A 20,113-nucleotide genomic window follows, 5' to 3' on the forward strand; every position below is an offset into this window, starting at 1 on the left:
AAGAATAAGAAGGAGCCAGAAAATTAGAATACATTTCCAGAGTGAGTTTGAGGCCGAGCAGATCAATTCAGTGAAAAGCAGAGAGAAGCCAGCTTCTCAGTCAGCTTGGAGAGGAGTTTGAGCCAGGACAGCTGAGTTGAACCAGCCAGCCAGAGTTCTGAAATAACTAGAAAGGGTGAGCTTATTGGGCAGTAAGCCTCTGCGATGGCAATTATAGCCTGATGTATAACATTTACATCCCCGAGTGTGGATATAGAATGAGAAGTTACCTTAAACTTCTGCAAAGCATCCTGGTGTGTTAGGCCAGCTATTGATTCACCATTGAGTTCCAGAATTTCATCACCTATTGAGAGACAGAAAGACAGTAGCTAACAAGCTTTATTCGGGGGTTTGGAATATACTTGGGGCCTTGTATTCTGTTCCTGTGTGTGCCTTCCGAACCTTGCTCTTGGCCTTTGGATTCACCATACTTGAGCAGTGCCTGGGCCATCAGTCAGCAAAGACGGACTTTGCTACACTAAGATGCAACTCTGTTTCCTAGCGGCTTGCTGTAACTGTTTCTTTCAGCTCAGATACTATTCTATGTGTCAGTGTGGAGGTGGCAGAGAAGCTCAAAATGATGGGCTTCTGGAACCAAAGGGAACAATGACAGAACTCAACCCTTGTCACTGGAAGACTGCATGACCGAGAATACACACAGTAAAACTGTTTAAAATGTGCCAGCCTTGAGGGCTTATGACTGTAATTCCGTAACTTAGTAATCACAAGCCACAGGATCACAAGAAGTTGGAGGCCAGCCTGGGCTACATATCAAGTCCATAACTAGCCAGAGGTATGAAACAAACAGAATCAAAATCATAATTAAATGGGAGCTGAGAAGAGGATATACAAATTCAAAACTTCAGAATATGAATTCTTAACTCCACAGGGGCTGGCTATAAGTTATCAAAATACCTTTTCCAAAGGGCCAATAACCCTCTCCTGGGCTTCTCTGTTGACTCCTCATCTGGCCACAGCTGACTAGCACTCCTGAGCCACATCTGTTTTACACAATTGTTTTTGGGAAGGAGAACAAAAACTAATTGTCAGTACCTTTGATCTGTCTAGCAAGCTTGTCACAGCCAGCACATTCTTTCACAGAGTAGATTTGAGTGTGTCACTTATTGGAGGCTAGAGCCAGGAAGTGACTGTTGAAATTCTCTGTTTTTGTTATTGCTATTAACAAATGTCCCTCAACCCCCAAATAATGACAGTTTCCATACAAAAGTAACAAAATAACAAAGGCTAACACCCTGGATTCTAACCCACACATCTTCCCCAATCCCTGGCTCCTATTTTCTTCTTGATCGTGACTTAGCTGTTCCGCTAGACCTCCTCCCCATCCCCATCCCTATCCCCCTCCTCTCCCTCCTCTACACCTTCCTTGTTTAATCTGTTCAGTTCACCTCTCTGACAGAGAGCTCACAGGGGCCAACCACTTTTCAGTGGCCTGCCAGACAGCGCCATCTAGTGGTCACCTAGGCTCATCGCCCTCCTGAAGTTCACACTTAATCTTTTTCCACTTCTCTCCTCCTTGGCCTTTTTTCCCTTTTCTCCAGTTGACCAAGACTAGAAACATTCACATTCCCAAGCATTCCTGTACTGCCTCTTCCCAGGCTCTGTGCATTCTCATTGATTCTAGTCAATGGGAGGGTTACTGATCCAGGCAGCCAGAAGAGCAGGAGCCGGCCTCCTGTGCCAGCCTCTGAACTTATCTTCTGCTTCCTGTCTCTGGCCAGCCCGCTGCATTCTATACACTGCATCATGATTCATCCAAAGCCTCTCCAATGATAAAAAAACCCACTGCCCACATGATACAATCCTGGTGCCCAGTGCTGCATAGTGCTTGGATTGGCAACGTTTTCTATAAACAGCCAGGTCAGGAGTCTTCTAATCTTTGATAGTTACATCATTTCTCTAATGGTGACTCAAAACATCAAGGCTGAAACATCAAGGCAGTCGTGGCCTTATATGAAGAACATGGCAAAAGTTTGAATCTCATCCTAATTTGCACATATCACAAAACCCAAGGTAGGATGTTTTTCAATGTACTGGATACTTTTATTAATAGACTGGTAATCATCAGTTGATGTGTATGAGCATTTTGCCTACGTCTATATCAGTGCACCACATGTGTGCCTGGTGCTCTGGAGGGCCAGAAGAGGGCATTGGATGCTCTGGAACTGCAGTTATGGGTGGTTGTGGGTCACTGTGTGGGTGCTAAAAGCCTGGGTCTCTGGAAGAGCAGCCAGTGCTCTGAAGCACAAAGCCATCTATGTCTCCAGTCCCTCGTAGAATGTCTTTGCTCATTTAGAAAGGTGGAAGCTTTCCATTGTTGTGATATATGCCTGCATCCGGAACTGTAGTGTTCCCACAGCCCCTCCACCCCCACCCTGCCCACTGCTCAGATTTACAGGTGGTTAGACTGCCAGCCTGACTTACGGATGCTGCCCTGACAAGAAAGTAACTGTTCTTTCTAATTCAATTCATTTTTTTCCCTTCCCTTCCCTTCCCACCCTTGAATTTTGCTCCCTGGCTCCCAGGGATCTCTTTGGACCAAGTTGGTTGCCCATTATTCAAACTCAGACTTAGGGTGGGGTACAGTGGGGTGTCTGGCAGCTGTGTTCCCCAGGTCTCTTACTTAGAGGGAGTATCTGTCCTATGAGATATGAAAGGAGTTGAGAGGAAGCAAGGGAGGCAGAAGGGAGGGCTGCCCATGGGGAAGCCATTGGCAGTTCAAAAGAGAGGTCCTATCTGGTTTTTCTGTAGATAAAGTTCCCTGGAAAAGATACCTCTTTGTTGAAGTTTTCGGACTGGCTATTCAGAACTGTCTCTCTGTGAAGAGTGGGAATGCTGCAGATCAAGAGCCAAATTAACTTAGGCTACCGTTAGTTGCCCTAATAGCCCTATGATACTCACCATCGTTGTATGCGTGTACAGTCTTTCAGACTGTCAGGTCAGTTCTTTTTTCATGTATTGAGATCACCACCTTACCCAAAAAAGAGGTCACAGGGACCCACTTCATGCCAATCTAGATGCATGTCCCTGGATCATGTCCACTCATATGTGGCTCAAAATAAACTTCCCTTTGTTCTCGCTGGTGTGAGGACTGTGGTTTGTGTCCTTGTATTCTGTATTCCTGAAGCCTGGAGCTTGGTGGGACTATGACAGAGGTGTGGGACCTGGTGTCCCATGGTTTCAGGTGGAGGAGGCAGAGAAGGTGAAGGAGATGGGGCATCACTGAGTCCCGGAAACTGAACAGGGGCACAGGAAGGAAGGAATAGAATCGGAGAACAAATGCTTCCGACCCGGGCTGACGATAGCGCCTGGGAGGGGAGGTATTGTAAGAGAACGATAGTCTGCTATAACTAAGACGGAGTCCGTGAGGGGAGCCCCACCCCACCACCCCAGAAGTGGACTCAGATAGCCTAATACCCATTTTAAGCTCTCAAGCTCTTTGATGCCCTGGTGGCACTGCATGGTGCTTGTGACCTCTCAGCCACACTCGGAGGGAGGGATGGAAACCTACCTTCCTGAAGCCGCCCGTCGGCTGCAGCTGCTCCCCCTGCAAAGATGCTCTTCACGTAAATCCCAATAGGGCCGTAAATACTGTCCTTTCCCCCAACAATGCTGAAGCCCAGGCCCTGGGGAAAGAAGACAGGGCAAGATGTAGGGATATTCCAGGTGTTTTTTGAGCTGAGACTTACTAAGGATCTGCCCCTTAGGCCCTACAAAAAGGAATGGGGAGGAGACAAAGTCCCTTTAATCCCAGAGGTTTCAGAGCTTAATCAGGCAAGGTGGGGAGAGTAGTTCATAGCCAGCTTGGGCTTTGCCACAGGCTCACCCACGAGGCTGGCATTTCCCACACAGATGGAAACTGGGTAGGGACTAGTACCCTCACTCTCTCCACTTGACTATTTCATCCAATCACTCCCTCCCTCTGAACCCCAGTTTCTGGTGGTAAAATAACAGCAGCTAATTCACAGGCTGTATTTGAAAATAAACTCCCATACCCAGCAGAATCAGAGACATCAACAGCATCAATAGTAACAAGCTTGTGCCACAGGAAGCATCCTTGCTGTTAACAAAGGCCCCTTACTACCCTCCATTCTGTGCCCAACCTGTCCCCTGCCTAAGGACACCAATCTCCTGCTCTTACTACAGGTATTTTGCTTGCTGTCTTTACTTCTAGGTCATTCTCAGGGCTGACAAACACATCCTAGGCACCTTCTCACATCCCGAGAAACTGAGGCTGAGGAGACAGCCTCAGCTGTGAGGAAAAGCTACAAGGCAAGGCAGTCCAAGGCAGAGCTGCTCCACAGAAGGTAAGAGTGAGGAGATAGATGGTCTGACTCCCCCTACAGACTTTCCAGTGGATTAAAGGGACAATCGGGATTGCTTTAGGTGATGGCAAAGGAAACATCTACAGCCCCATTCATTATGTTGAAGATAAAGGACTTTTGCAATTTCCCCAATAAGCTGAGTTCAGCCTCAGGGAACTCCCTTACAAACTGAGAGCTACCAGAAGTCAGTTGACTTCATTTATTTCATGACTGACCTCAGACATGGGGTAGAATAAGTGAGGGTCTTTCGGTTCACCACTAAAGTATCTAGGTGGGATCAGGTGCTTGGTTCCTAGACAAACCCTTAAAGTGATAGTTGCCTCTGGTAATGGTACTAGTCTTCATAGATCATTCATCTCTGGTCCACAGTTCTCAGAGTCCATATGAAAACCAAAACATCAGTGGTGAGAGAGCACCCAGATATCCCTTGTGCTCATCCCAAGGCAGACTCACTTCCTTATACCTGGGACTTTGCACTGTGTGCCCTGTTGGGTCACCATGACTAAATGACTGGCTTATTAATCAGAAAGCGGGGCTGTCCAGAGAGAACCACACTGCACTTGCTTCTCCCTTGTCACATTAGTATGAAGCATCATCATCTAGACAGAGCAGAGTCCTTTCTGAGTCTTCAGGATGGGCCAACAGAGCCAGACCATCTATGGCCACCGAATGACCCATATGGAGACATGGAGTTCGTAAAAATTGTGTTTGAGTCCAACTTTCTTCTACCAACACCAGAGTGTGGAGGTGAAATCCAGCCCCATAAATCGATGTAAGGGATTTTAACTTATGTATCAGGCAAGATTAAGTGGTAGGATTGTTGTGTCAAGAGGAATAGGGAACAAGTTTGGAGAGTGCTGAAGCAGTTGGGGACCACGGTGGTGTCCTCAGAGAGAAAATGATCACTTATGGAACTGGGAGAGTCAGTGTTGCCTTGACTTCAGCAAGCATGTGCGAGCTTGCTTGACCCCTCTTTTGCAGAGTGTATGTCCTTTGAGCAACTGTTCCCAGAAGAGAGCGAGCATTGCTGTGGTGCTTCCTTTGGTGGCGATCTTTGCTCACCTTTGCCTGGCCCTTCATCAGCACTATGTTGGAAATGACTGACGCCTGCAGACCCCCAGACAGCTGCCCGAGCTGAGCTGTGCTCAGTGACCGAGTTGGTCTTGCAGTGCCCTGAAATGAAGAAGCCAAGAGGGCAGAGATGAGCCACCGGTGACATCAGCCAAGGAGAAGAGTCCCACCCTCTGTCTCCCAAGGGCCAGCAGTGTAAGAGCTAGAGGGTGGTTCATGGAGTGTCACTTGGAAGTGATGGCCTATGCAGGAAGCTTTCCTCCAAATGACCTGGCTGCACACCAGCAGCAAAGGCTCACAAAGGCTTGGGGAGGCAGCAAGCCAAGGGTTATAATATCACGCACCACACTGTCCCCAGCAGAAGCCGTGAAGGCCAAGCAAGACTTTCAGCTGAATTTGAGACATCACAGTAAAATTGTGTTCAGCTCAAAGCATGTTTCCCAAAAGCCCTGCTTGCACTAGGCATAATGGTGCAGTAGGCAAGAAGTCTAGAACCCAAAGACTCAAAAGCGAACATGAATGCCACAGACGGAGGTTAACCTGCTGCATAAAAGAAGCAGAGAATGTCAACAGAGAGCAGGCTTGTGTCCCAGAGCCCCAGTGAGGAGCAGCACGGCTTGGTGCTATGCTGAACCTTTGGAAGCCACATCCATTTTCCAGATGGTTCCCCTGGCCCTGCCAATTCTTAGCAGATTATGGAGAAGTGACTTTGTCCCTCTGAGCCTAAGTTTCCTACTGTAGAAGATCATTTTTTAAAAAAGACGTACCTGTGTGTGTAGCTCCCAGAAATAATTAACCATTTAGGTGCTTAGGCCGGGGCTTGGTCCCAAGGAAATGACTACATCCTTCATTTTCTATCTGCTGCTTTCTATCCACTCAACCAATATGTCAGTCTTGAGTGTGGAATGGGGCTGCTGGATACCTGCTCACTAAGATCTCATGTGCAAGGTAAGACACACACATAACTAGCCTGCAGGGAACATGGAATACATTTGGGCTTCAAGACAATCCTGCCCAGAAAAGAAAAGCTCACCTTCCCCTCTCCTCTCCCCTCCTCTCTCCCCCCCTCTCCTCCTCTCTCTTTCCCTCCCCTCTTCTTTTTCTCTCCCCTCCCCTTCTCTCTTCCTCTCCCCTCTCCTCCCCTTCTCTCTTCCCCTCCCCTCCTCTCTTCTCTCCTCTCCTCTCTCCTCCCCTCCTCTCTCTTCCCCTCCCCTTCTCTCTCTTCCCCTCTTCTTCTCACCCCTCCCCTCTCCTTTCTCTTTTTTCCTGTTGCTGGCTTGAAGCTGCTCTAGTTACCAGAATAACCCCGTCTTTATAGCCCTAAGCCACACAAAAGTTTCTCCTCCCCCAACCCCAGAAACAGCCTTCCTGGAATCCTGTTTCCCTCCATTGGAAGCTCCTATGCAGACAAGAGTGTGACTCAGCATGGGTGATGGTTAACCAACCAATGTAACTGGTCAAGAGATGTCCACATAGTTAGTCAAACTCTGTCTCTGTCTCTCTGTCTCTCTGTCTCTCTGCCTCTCTCTCTCCTCTCTCCATCTCTCTGTCTCTGTCTCTCTGTGACCCACACGATGGAAGAAAATAAAGCCAGGTCTCATCATTTGTGCTCTGACCTCCACGTGCAAGCTATTCACTCTCCCAACCCCCACACAAATACACAGACATTCACACATACTAAATCAGTAAATGTTTTTAAAAGCAATGCAACTGCAAGGCCCAATTCTGTTACATACCAGTGTTTTGATAATAAACTCCTTAGCTTATCAAATCCATCGTTCCCTAGTCCTCCCAGGTCAGTTATTATGAAGAGGAAATAAAGAGAAGCTTTAGCTGAAAGCTGGAGAACAGGGACTTTCTCTATCTTTTGACTCCTAACAGCACACAAGCGACAGTGGTTACGGGTACCGGGCTCAAGGGGCTCTTGGCAGGTGGGCCTTGCTAGATGACTTTTTGCCTAGTGGGATGCTTGGGCTGACTAAGCAAGCTCTGTGCAGTCTGTGGGCAGAAAAACTAAAAAGACTCCCCCAGCCACTGTGGAAATAACACAGACCCCTGTCCTCCCACATCTCCAGGACCCCCTCCCCTATCTCACCGAAACTGGGTAGTCCAGTTGTTGAGAGAGGGACTTCCTGTTGCTACAGAGAGAGTAGGGCTGCCTGTCGGTGGGAGCTGCAGATTTCTTGGTCATTGGAAAATCCATTTCTCTGGCACTGTAGGGATTAACACCTAAACCGAGATGGGAGTGGGGAGACAAACAGGAAGAATTCATTTGTGTGCACTCAACCACCAAGCCTGAGAAAGAACAAAAGCAGCCTTGCCAATCACCAGCCCTGCCTCAGGTAGGGCTCTGTGTAGGCAGAAACCACTCAGCAGCCAGGAAAGTTGGTCATGAGGCTGCAGAAGATATCGCCTCATTTTAACTCCCTTCGTCCACAAATCTGGTGCTGCAGGTGCCACTGGATTCTTCATCAGAGTGGGCTCCCTCTTCACCCCTACCCAACTCATCCAGAGGTGATATGGTCTCCTGCATGCCACATCATAGCTCTAGTCCAGCCTGCCCAAGAGTTTCCAACCCCAACTGAAAGGAGAGGAGACAGCACAGAGGTTCCTGGGATAGGAACTGAGCTGGAGGTCAAGCAGGAAGAGTACAAGTGGCCGTCTAGGAGAAACCAGGCAGGGAGAGGCTGGGCCAGGGAGTCCTCCAGTCTTCTGTGGACCCACCACTGCCTCTTACACTGTGATAGGTACACACATCTTTGGGGATCTACGGAAATGCTAAGTATCAGTTTCCTGACCCATGTGGGATACGGGGCTTCCTGTCATTCACCTGTGTCCCACCACTGGTCACTACCCACCTCTCAACCATCGCAGTCAACTTCAAACCTTTATGGTTGACAGGCTTAACCTGCTGACATCTAGAGCTGCCCCATGTGGAGACAAAGTGTGCTGCCACAGGCCATTTAAGTTTGTCTAGTAGCCACATTGAAAAGGTTAGAGGAAGACCAGGCACAGTAGTGCACACCTGCAATTCCAGCACTCACACAGGAGGATGGGAACTTCAAGATCATCCTCTACCATATACTAGGTTTTAAAAGTACCTAGGCTATCTGAGATCTTGCCTGAAAGAAAATAAAAATCTAGATAAAACAAAAGAAAAAGAAAGTTCAGGCCAGCCTGGCCTATACAGTGTGGACTTGTCTTAAAGAGCCAAAACAAATAAAATAGGTAAAAAATAAATAATAAATAAATAAAATAAAGATAAAGATAAAAAGAACTAAAAGGAAATAGAGGCAATTGGTTTATTTGTATTAATACATTTTATTCTGTTCACTATGTCTAAAGCCATGTGGCATCCATATATAAACAATACATAAAGACATTGATGAGATGTTCATGTTCTATTTTTTCATATACTTAGTCTTCAGCCAGGCACGTCTTCTAAAATTTCTGTGTTCTCCACAGTGAGCTGCCGTGTTCAGGAATCATGTGTGGTCACTGCCTTGGCAGCTGCCTTCCAGAGGCCCAGAGAGGGACATTTTCCCAGCAACCTTGGATTTGAATAAGTGGAGAGCCCAACCCCCATACCAAGGGCATAATGAGTGGTGGCTCACAGGAAATTCAATATGCAGCAAGGTTCAAGGTTTGAGAATTCCTTCCTGAAGGGGAGGGGACTGGGAAAGACTTGTTTATAAACTAAAGAAAGGAAGTGACTCGCCAGGCAGGGTCTGAATGAGGAAGCTTCCTGAGGACCTAAGATGCCTAAAGACAACTGAGAACAGAGGTAAAGGCACCATGGAAAGAGGGAGATTTGGTTCTTCCGTGCTCTGAAAGTACTTAGAAACACTTCTCCCTGACAAGATGGTTGCTTCCAGAAGTCTTTTCAGAAACACAGATCCTCTGCAACTTGTAGGGACCAATTGCTCCCAGATGGGCCAGGAGGGAGAAGCATGGGGAAGGCAGGATGCAGAGACCGTACAGAGGTCATCTAGTCCGAATCTGGACACACACTTCATTTATGTACGTGTTTAATAAGAATGTAGACCTCACACCCATCCTGGCCCACTGATGAGGCCTGGGTAACTCTCCCGCTGATGCAGCCAATTATCAGAGACTTTCCGGAGTTCTGGTCTACTTCCTACTTATTAATGAGCAAACAGAGGCCCAGGGGCTTTATTGCAATAAATAAGTCTAGTATATAATCCAGACCTCTGTGTCCTGGGCTTTCCCATGGCCACGACCTACACTGAATGAAGAAGAGAGGAAGAGCAATAAGTACAAATGAACTTGAACTGAGCGACAGCAGAGTGATGACAGAGCCATGGGCAAGTTTAGTGCAAACCCTCGAACCCATGCTGAGCTGGGACCTGCCCTTCCTGACCCAGGCAGCTGCTATGTTTTGGGTGCTCTGCCTGAACATGGATTCAAGCCTGTATAAACAGAGTCTAGAACAGGACACAGCTGATTCTCTAAAACATGTTTAAGAATCCAATGTTCAGGGGCTGGGGATTTAGCTCAGTGGTAGAGCGCTTACCTAGGAAGCGCAAGGCCCTGGGTTCGGTCCCCAGCTCCGAAAAAAAAAAAGAAAAAAAGAAAAAAAAAAGAATCCAATGTTCAATATTAATTTAACGGAGAGTTTCGTAAATTAATAAGACAAGGATAACCCCAATAGGAAACTAGCAAGAGTCATCAAAACATGTACTAAATAAATAAAGAAATCTTTCCATTTGCCTAAAGAGGTCTGTTTTCCAGCCGATTTTGTAAGCCAGTGTGCAAGTCACAGCTTGTATAAGTAACCAAAGGCACACTTACACTCAAAGCCAAATGTGCTGGGGTCCTAGAGACCATTACCTCCCCAGAGGCCTGGAGTCAGTTGGGCTGACTGAGCCCCATCCAGGGAAGACAGGCCACTTGAGTGATTGACAGTCAAGGTACCAGGAAAGCGGTTCCTACAGAGCTCTATCCTACAGCCAGTCACTCACTCAGTAACTGAACCCAGTTGGAGGTGGGTGGTACTGTCTGAGAGATCAGCTCCTAGGACACCAGCATGGCTGCACTTGTGAACATGTGGTGTGTGCAGTCACCAGGGGTTGTGGCCAGAAGGCTCCCAGCTTGGTTTAATGCTGGGCTGTTGCCACTTTGAAATTCTTAATAATTTTGAACAGGGTCTCTTTGTTTCATTTTAGACAGAGCCCCAACAAAGTGTGTAACGGGCCCCAGATGCAAAGCAAAGCAGAGAAGCAGAAACAGGAGAGAGAGAGAAGGCTGTGGGACAAATATTTTTAAAAGTAATAGCAACAGTAACTCAATGTGAAGAAGCAGGTGATCATGTTTGCTGCTGAAGGAGTGTCAGACTAACATGTGGACAAAGTTCTTAAGCTGGATCTACCTACTGTTTAAACCAAACGTCAACTCCTAGGCAATTACATTAACAAGAAACCAAGTTACGCAAGCCTCCAAATGGGTCGTAATTCATTTAAGAATGACTCAGAGTGACATAGAATAATGAGGCTTGCAAAGTCAAGAAACTTCCCTGAAGTCATACAGATAATCTTTTCCAAAGAAGCTACATCCCAATCCAAGTACACTCACCCTGGAATATATTCTCTTTTGTTTTGCTCATGGTGTTTTGTTTTGTGATTTTTGTTGTTATTTGCTTGTTTTGATGTTGTTTTGTATTGATTTGATTTGACTTGATTTGATTTTGAGACAGGATCTGCTGCAACCCAGCCTGGCCACACACTCCTGATCACCCCACTACCTCTACACCCCACATGACGGGATGCTAGCTGTAAACCTCCACACTCGGCCTTTAAGCTGCATGGTTGTCACTCAGTGGGAGAAAAATTGATTCAAGGACCCCCCACAGGTGCCAGAATAAGTGGTGCTTTTCCATGTCACTGCACTGTCATCACATAATAGATGCATAGACATGTGCTTCCTATGCTGGACTGTTAGAAGACAACAAGAAGAGAAAGAATCTGCATATTTTCTGTACAAATGCAATTTTTTCAAGTACTTCCCATTTGCAGATACGGAGGCTGACAGAGTTGTCCTTTAGAACCAGCATGGGTGCAAATAAAATTTCATATATAAAGTAAACAATATTGATTATGCTAGTGAGAGACTGATAGAACATCTATATGTTTATATATCATATATAATCTCTATATAATATATAATGCAAATATCTAGGAAGAGAGAGTTGGTTAACTAGATCGTAATGTTCATATAATAAAATTGTGTGTTTCCACTAAAAATAGTTTAGAACAGAATTTCCAATGACTTGTGAATATAAGTTTTCTGAAGTCATGTGGGAAGAGTATGAAATTAACTGAAAATGCTAGCAGAGCTTAGTATTAGCACAGGTAGAGTTATGATTCACTGTGGTCTTAATTTCTTCATTTTTCTGATTCTGTTTACATTAATTAAGAGTCTTCCAGTCTTCCAGTCTCAGGTCCTATCATATCACAGATAAGGCAAGAGAGGTTGTAGGGAGAGAGACAAGATTGCTCAGCCAGCAGCTAGAGTAGCTCTCTCTCTCTCTCTCTCTCTCTCTCTCTCTCTCTCTCTCTCTCTCTTTCTTTCTGTTTTTCTTTTTTTCTCCACATGCCACCCAGCCAGAAGAACTGGTCACAGAGAAATGCTAAGGCCAACGCTAAGCTCTCTAAGCTGTCAGGGAAGCACACTCACGAAGAATGTTCTCTGAGAGATAAACAGTTCCCATCTTGGTTTATCCTTGAAAGACCAGGGAAGAGCCATCCTCCTAATCTCCCCCACAGCACTGGCAGTCTTGCTAGTCCTGATATTCAGGAGCAGATAACCTCTTGGGGTAGTTTGAATGAGAATGTCCTCCACAGGCCCACATAGGCCCATAGGTCTCCAGTTGGTGGTGATGTTTGGAGAGGTGTAGGATCTGTGGCCTTGTGGGTGGAAGTTTGTCACTAGAAGCAGGTTTGAAAGTTTAAAATCTCCCATTTCTAGTTCTCTCTCTGCTCTTTGCCTGTGGTTCGAGATGTGAGCTTTCAGCAGCCTGCTTCTGCCAGCATGACTATTGTCTCTTCCAGCCATTATCACTTCTAGTCTTCTGGAACCATAAGTCAGAAAAGCCAACCAACCAATCAACCAACCACCATCACCACCAACAACAAAAACCCTCCTTCTTTAAGTAGCCTTGGTCATGGTGTTTTATCAGCAACAGAAAAGGAACTAAGACAGCTCTATTCCCGAAGATATTTTGAGAAGATACTTACTGGTGGAGTTGCTGCGTGTCCTTTGGTGGCAGGCTTTAGGAAACAGGAAGTTGCTACTTTGTGCTTCTGATTTTCCAGCCTTTTCTTTAGAGGAAGTTGTAGAAGATTCCTGTGAAAACAGTTCCCATCTTTTTATGCAGTAAGTTAGAGCTGACAAGAATGCTTAGTGTAATGGGCTGTTGGCATGGACCAGAGAAATATTTATTGATTTGCGCATATCTCTACTAAAATAGCAGGCACTTTGAGAACTGGATTTAGGACTACTCACAACCATTCATTTCTAGATACACATTCATTTACATTAATATTAAGCAAATGCAGCCAATGTTGGGTGCATGCGTCAGGCTCTTCATTAGCCATGCAGAGTTCAGCAGTGACCAAGAGGAGCAAGGAGCTGACCGTGGAGAACTGACATTTTAGTAAACGAAAGCTAACAGTAAGCAAATACGAAAGATCTCTACTGAGAAGGGCAGTGTGCTGATGTGGCTTAGAGAGTGGTGTGAACAGAGAGCCTGGAGACCTGTGCTAGAGATAACAAGGGTGCTAACCTGCCCTGGAATTCTACCATAGACTCAAAAATTATTGTTGAACAAATATTATAGAGTTTTAAAATACTGAAATGTCCGTGCATTCTTCTGAGTATTGTGAATTTATTGCATTGCTGATTTTTAGTGGTCAGCACTTAATTTAGAACCTTAAAAGTCAGTACCAGTCAAATTGTTTACAGTTCTCTTTTATTTCTGCTTCACCATGCTGAGTGACATCAGTTTTTTTATAGCAAAAAGTTTTTGTATGAATAGTTTTTAGGGCTGGGGAGATGGATCAATCTATAAAGTGCTTGCTGAGTAAGGATGAGGACTTAAGTTTGGATCCCCAGCACTACGTAAAAAAACGGGTGCAGCCTGATCTGCCTGTAACACAGATGCTGGGGAAGAAGAGGCGGGTGGACCCCTGCAGCTCACTGACCTGGTCTTGCTGAATCAGTGAGCTCTGGGTGCAGCTTGAGATCCTGTCTCCATAAGGTGTAGAGTAAATGAGGAAGATAGCCAGTGTTGACTTCTGATCTCTGCCCATACATACAGGTGTATACACATACAAACATATACACATACTACATACATACACACACTACACACAGAGACCACATACACATCATATACATACACCACATACTCACATGGACACTCTCAAACACACACACACACACACACACACACACACACACACACACACAGTCTTCATCAGACTGAGTATGTTAAACAATATAGTCGGTCTCATTTCTCTTTCATGGTGAAAGAGAATATATGACTCTTCCTTATGTGAGAAAAGACTCTGGAAGAACTTGTACCTCTTTCCTCTCCTTTCTCTGAGATATTAGAAATGGGTGGTGAGGGGCACAGAAGTTGACAGTGAGGTGAGGGGGTATCTTACTTCTATTCCTGAGTCTGTTCTATTTTGTAACTTTACTAGCTACAAAAAAACGATAGTTTCATCAGTTACTACTGCAACTGTGTGTGTGTGTGTGTGTGTGTGTGTGTGTGTGTGTGTGTGTGTGTGTGTGTGTATGCGCACGCACGCGCGCGCACATGCGTGCACTGTGCGAGCATGTGTTTCAGGGAACCTGTAGATGGGAAACTCTCTAAACGTTAGCATGACTGTGGCCGTTGAATTTGAATGACTAGGTAAATGACCTGTGGATATTTGTCACTGGACCTGAAAGCTGTAGCTACAGACAGCTTAGGTATTTGGGGGCGGGCACTTAGTGCTGCACCGTGCTGCAGACCCCTATAGTGTCTGACCTAACTACCTATCTGAGAAGGCAGCTATGGCAGGGGCTGGTTAATTCCATGTGCTGAGTTGTACAAAATCTCCAAAATCTGGTGTGTTGCCAGGGAAGAGAATCCCCCTCTAACCTGCCTCACACTAGCTACCACTCACTTGGTGCCTCTCACTCGGTACTTTGTCCCCAGCAGCAGGCCAGAAGTGAAGATACTGCTCCCATCCCCCCCCCATTTGTTTCAAAGCTTTCCTCTGCTGTGCCATTGGTGGCAGGCTACTGAGACTTCCTGAATCCAATTCCACCTCCATCATGGCATACAGAAATTCCTCACGGGTTCCACAGCACAGTTAAGCTCCATCCATGGCTGCTGTTCTCTCCCTTGAATATTGAAAGAATTTTCTGCCAGGTAGTGGAGTTAACCTGGTGGACTTTGTAAGCAATCTGGACCCAGAATTCCAGTAACAGCCTTTAAAAATAAAGCTCTGTCCTTTCTGACACAAGAAACCACAAATCAATCCCCTTTTATTTCCTTTGCAAATCAATGTGAAAATCAGAGATTAAGTCTGGGCAGACTGTTAAGTGGTCATTTTTCTATTTAGCAACAGATGGCGCTGTGTTAACCTGAATAAAATTACCAATCTTTAACTGTGCTAATTTGGGAAATTCTTTAAAGGCTATGAAAGCTGTGATTATATACAGAAATAAGTTTGATTTAGTTGAATTCTTAAGGCTCTGATTTCGAAAATTATATGAACCCTTTTTTGAGCACATTGGAATATCCAACCTAATATCCAAGACATACTTTTTGATTACAACAGTCAGGTAAGGTCATGTCCCAACTCCAATGTGAAGACTACTCTCCAGTACCAGCTCCATTTCATGCATACTAATGAGAAAATGGATGTTAATGTAGCCTTGGGACCTTTATAAGGTCACCAGGCACAGCAGCTAACTGGTCTACCTGTCCAAGGATGACTGACCCTTAATCTTGAAACATCATGTGTTATCAGACTGTATATTTCCACTTCTAAATGTCTAATAATAATAAAGTAAATGAGGAAATGGCATACACAGGACACAGCATACAAAACTCATCTTAATATAATGTTTAAAGTTTTTGTGTGACCATACCTGTATTATCTATAAGTTTTAAAATACTTTATAACAGTCTAACCACAATGTAGTGTAAAAAATACAATAAAAAGGACTACATATAGATGCACCAAAATAGCAACATTCATTCAACTAATGTTTGCTAAAAACTTACTATGTACTTGGCCCTCTTCCTAGTTGTGAGGATACACAATCGGCAAGATGTGAAATACAAGACTCAGCTCTCATGAGTTAACAAAAATGTGTTTGAATGATGAAATGATATCTATTTTTTCCTTTCTTTCCTTTGTCAAATGAAGATGGCTAGAAAATCACAGGAAATAGAACAAACCATTCCCTCCTCACCCGGATGAGAGGGGGGAGTGGCTCTCTGTTCCCATGAGGTTATCTTTCTCTGAGATTTTCAATGTTAACTGAGAAAGGCTGGATCTAGAAGACGCCATCTTGATCCTCCATGGGACTCCATGAATTCCTGAAGCACATCTGAGCCTCATGACTGCTCTCCAGGGCAGTGGGACCTTTTTTTTTTAATCTTCCTGCCTTACCATTCCATGTTCCCCAAACCAAGCCATCCCAAATGCATGTCTCAAGACAGTTGGTCTTTTCCCTCAGCAATGTGGTCAGACACTGAGCAGACTGGAAGCTGCAAAAAGTTGCACTTAATCGTGTCCATGGCAGTAAGCTTCCGGGTAATTATGTGAAAACTCTTCAGCCTGCTGTGGAGGGAACGGTCTCCTTAGATACCACTGTGGCAGGTATTGGAGCACAGTGATGATGAAGATTAGACTTAAGTGGCAATGTTACATCACTGTGAAAAAACTTACAACCCTAAAGTTCCTGAACAAGGCAATGCACGTGCTTCTAGGCACACAACAGTGCTCCTGTGTGCTCTGAGTTCATTTCATTGCCAAGCAGGAATCTGCATAGGTGGATCAGTTGATAAAGTGTTTGTTGTGTTGAGATGATAACCTGAGTTCAATATCTAGAACCCACGAAAATGTCTGGATGATGGTGAACTAACCTCAGCACTGGCGATGTAGACACACAAAGATCCCTAGGGCTCACTGGCTGCCCAGTCTCTCCTAATAGGCAATTTCCAGGCTAATATCACATAGGCTAATATCACAACCTGTATTCAAGAATGACACCCTATTTGTCTTCAAATCTGTGTGTGTGTGTGTGTGTGTGTGTGTGTGTGTGTGTACCCATGCATGTGCACATGAGTATGTATATCCAGTCACAAGAATTTTTGAAAGAAGCTGGGGAAATGGTGAAGCAGTTTAGAGCACTGGCTATTTACTCTTCCAGAGAACTGGGGTTCATTCCTCAACACCCACGTGGCAGCTGACAACCATTTGTAACTTCTGATCCAGGGAACCCAATACCTTCCTCTAGTTTCCATGGGTAATACATGCATGCTGTGCACAGATACACATGCAGGCAGGACATCCATACACATAATAAAAATAAATAAATCTCAAAACAAGTTTGTTTTCATTTTAAGATGTCAAACTTGGTGACCTCCTCACCAGAAATGTGTGACGAAATGGAGATAGGGTCCTGAGGCCAGCAAAGCTAACGTCATCATTACTCTGAACTCGCTGTATCATTGCTCAGGCTCTGTTTCCTTTTCTGTAAGCTGAGAGATGTGCTAACCATCCCTTGCCATCACTTTCAGCTTTGTACTTTTGAGTGATGATTTTGAGAGATGATTATATTTAAAGCCTCCCGGGCTGCTTCTCTTTCTGAAATTATCACATATCAGAATATGATTCATGGGAAATCAAACTGCTTCCCTTGGCACCCAGGAGATCCTGACCACTTTTGGACAAGCATGTCCTGGGTGGGGCGGCTTCTCATGAAAGGAGTCTCTGTAGGATCCATGAGAGCAGTTCCACAGAGGCCTCCCTCTGCAGCACACAGAACAGGATTCTTCTGTTCTTGCTCCCAAGGTGGGGCTTCTCTCCATGTTGAGGCTTTGTCACTGAGGTCAAGGGGCTAACAAAGTCATTGGAACACACTTACCCTTGTTTTCCTCAGAGACTGAGACCATGGCAGCCATTCTGTGGGCCACACACCCCATGATTACCTAGACCTCCATCTCTGTACAAACCAGTCCTCATGGGACTGAATGGCCTTGGCCAAAAAACTCTTCACAGTACTTTTTACAACATTAAGATCGGGCCATATTGCTTTTAGGGACCAAAAGCTAACTCTACAAATGGAAAACTATCTAGTCGCCATGGAATGAGAGGATGAACCCAGGATGGTGGCGAGGAATTCTAGGGCATTGTGTCTTACAAACAAAATAATGGACTCCTGCAGATTTGTTCTGGGGCAGCCACCTGGTCATAAGGAAGATGTTTCCTATCTGCTAGTCTCAAAGGGAAGGGGCAGGCACAACCAAGACTTCCCTTTAATGTTCACTCCCCTTCTCCCCAACATGACCACTGTCACCAAGTCCTTCTAATTCCATCTTCCCATACCCCTTCTGAATGCCCATTCTTGGTCCTGTTACAGTACAATGTCCAGGCTCAGATCAGCCTACCACCATGGTATTTGATGCCTTGAAAAGAATCATTCTAATGAATGATTACTGGAAAGACACAGTTCTACATAAAGTAACTGGACTCCTTTCTCATACCATACACACAAAGTAATTCAACATGGTTCTAGGTCTATAAGAAAGGGGCAGAACAGTACAACTCTAAGAAGAAAATCAGGCAAATGGAAATGTAGGCCAAATCCTTTTGCTCTGTGTTGTCTTTGGTGCTGGAGTTTGTCATAGCAACAGAAAGGAAACAGAATAGTCATTGTGTCAATCAAAGCCAAGATGAGACACTGCCTCACACCAGTTAGAAGGTACTGTTCCCGCCAGCAGAAAGAGGATACACAAGAAATGAACTAGGGAGGTGCCTCAGTGGGAAAAGTACTTGCTTTAAAATACTAACACCTAAATTCAGTCCCCAGCCTAGTATGGTACACAGTTATAATTCCACTTCCGGGAAGGTGGCCATCCTTGCAGCAGCTTCACAGGCATCCTAGACTACTCAAGATCCTGCCTTAGAAAGCAAGGTGTTTTCTCTCATACTTGGATCCTAGCCTGTAATGTATACACACATATAAATCACTGTCAGTGTGGGTACAGTATATTATCTAGGAAGGAGGTCAAGAGAGGGTGATATAGGGTAATGGGGAAGCACAGAATAAAGGTGAATGGTCACAAGAGTTGCGGAAGAGAATATAAATCTAAAGTTTTTTTTTCTACTTTCAACTCTATCATCATAGTTTCTGTATGTGTGTGTAGACAGGGGTCAGGTGATGAATAAGTGTATAAAGACACAATTGATAGTGAAGGTATAAAACTTCAATCCAAGAGCCACAGTATCACCACCACTGGGCCTGTCAGTAAAAACTGCTGATAAAAGTTACCTATTTCTATCGTGCAAAAATCAGGCAGAGTGTATGGGCTTTCAGCCTTCATCCATCTATATTAGTATCATAGGGATGACACAGTATTGGGAATGGAAATAGTTCTAATATATGACTAAGTCTTCAAATTCATTCCAGTTTTTTAATAAATGAGAGCTCCACTAGCCTCTTCACGTCTACTAGCTACTTGTTTCATTTGTACATTAAAATATTTTAATGCCTAAAAAGTGAGGTAGATGGCACCTGATAAAGAGCACCCTAAGCTGACCTCTAGGTTGTACATGACTGTGAAACCGGTGGGCCTGTCCCCACCCACACACATGAATGTCCACATGTGTGAACACATACATATATAACCATACATATAACAAAAATTTTGAGTCTCACTCTAATGGTAGACATGTAAGGCACTGAAACTGATTTGGAAAACAAGCTGAAGATTTCTCAAAAAAAAAAAAGGAATGTTTTGCTGCCATTTTTCAAGACAGGTTCTCTTTGCGTAGCTCTGTATGTCCTGGAACTCACTATGTAGACCAGGCTGGCATAGAAATTCACGCCCCTGCTCCTGCTCCTGCTCCTGCTCCTGCTCCTGCTCCTGCTCCTGCTCCTGCTCCTGCTCCTGCTCCTGCTCCTGCCCCTGCCCCTGCCCCTGCCCCTGCCCCTGCCCCTCTCCTGAACCTGCCTTTGCCTCAAGTGCTAAGGCTAAAAGCATGCACCACTATACACAGTATAATTGTCAAAAAATTTAATACAATATCACTCAATTTCACCCCTAAGTACACTCAAGAACTAAAAACATACACCCATGTAAAATTTTGCACAAATGTTTAAAGAAGACATATTCGTAGTATCCAAAAATAGAAAAAGTTCAGTGTTGATTAAATGATTTATGGGTGGCTGTGATATATTCATATATATTAACATTATATAATTATGTGTCAATTGGAAGTAATTAAGGGCTAATACTGTCTGCAATAAGATGTCTGGAAAGTGTCCTAGCAATCAAAGTCAGTGGAAACTACCACATACATGTGACTCCATTTATGAGATGTCAGAATTATGCTGATAGGAACAGAGTAAGT

General features: G+C 44.8%; 1 protein-coding gene across 26 annotated transcripts in view; it reads right to left on the minus strand.

Annotated features, from left to right (window-relative positions):
- Il16 (interleukin 16) overlaps positions 1 to 20,113 on the minus strand; it is a 100,055-nt gene that overhangs the window by 31,978 nt on the left and 47,964 nt on the right. For all 26 annotated transcript variants that reach the window (XR_015636467.1, XR_015636468.1, XR_015636469.1 and 23 more), the window contains 5 exon segments: positions 12,707 to 12,815; positions 7,549 to 7,682; positions 5,445 to 5,555; positions 3,569 to 3,683; positions 270 to 343 (listed from right to left, as the gene is read on the minus strand). Coding sequence is in view for 14 of the 26 variants with exons in the window: in XM_087581762.1 (XP_087437888.1) it covers positions 270 to 343; positions 3,569 to 3,683; positions 5,445 to 5,555; positions 7,549 to 7,682; positions 12,707 to 12,815 (543 nt within the window). In the remaining 12 variants the exon portion in view is untranslated.

Source organism: Rattus norvegicus, chromosome 1, assembly GCF_021556685.1.
Source record: "Rattus norvegicus strain SHRSP/BbbUtx chromosome 1, alternate assembly SHRSP_T2T, whole genome shotgun sequence".
NCBI lineage: Eukaryota > Metazoa > Chordata > Mammalia > Rodentia > Muridae > Rattus > Rattus norvegicus.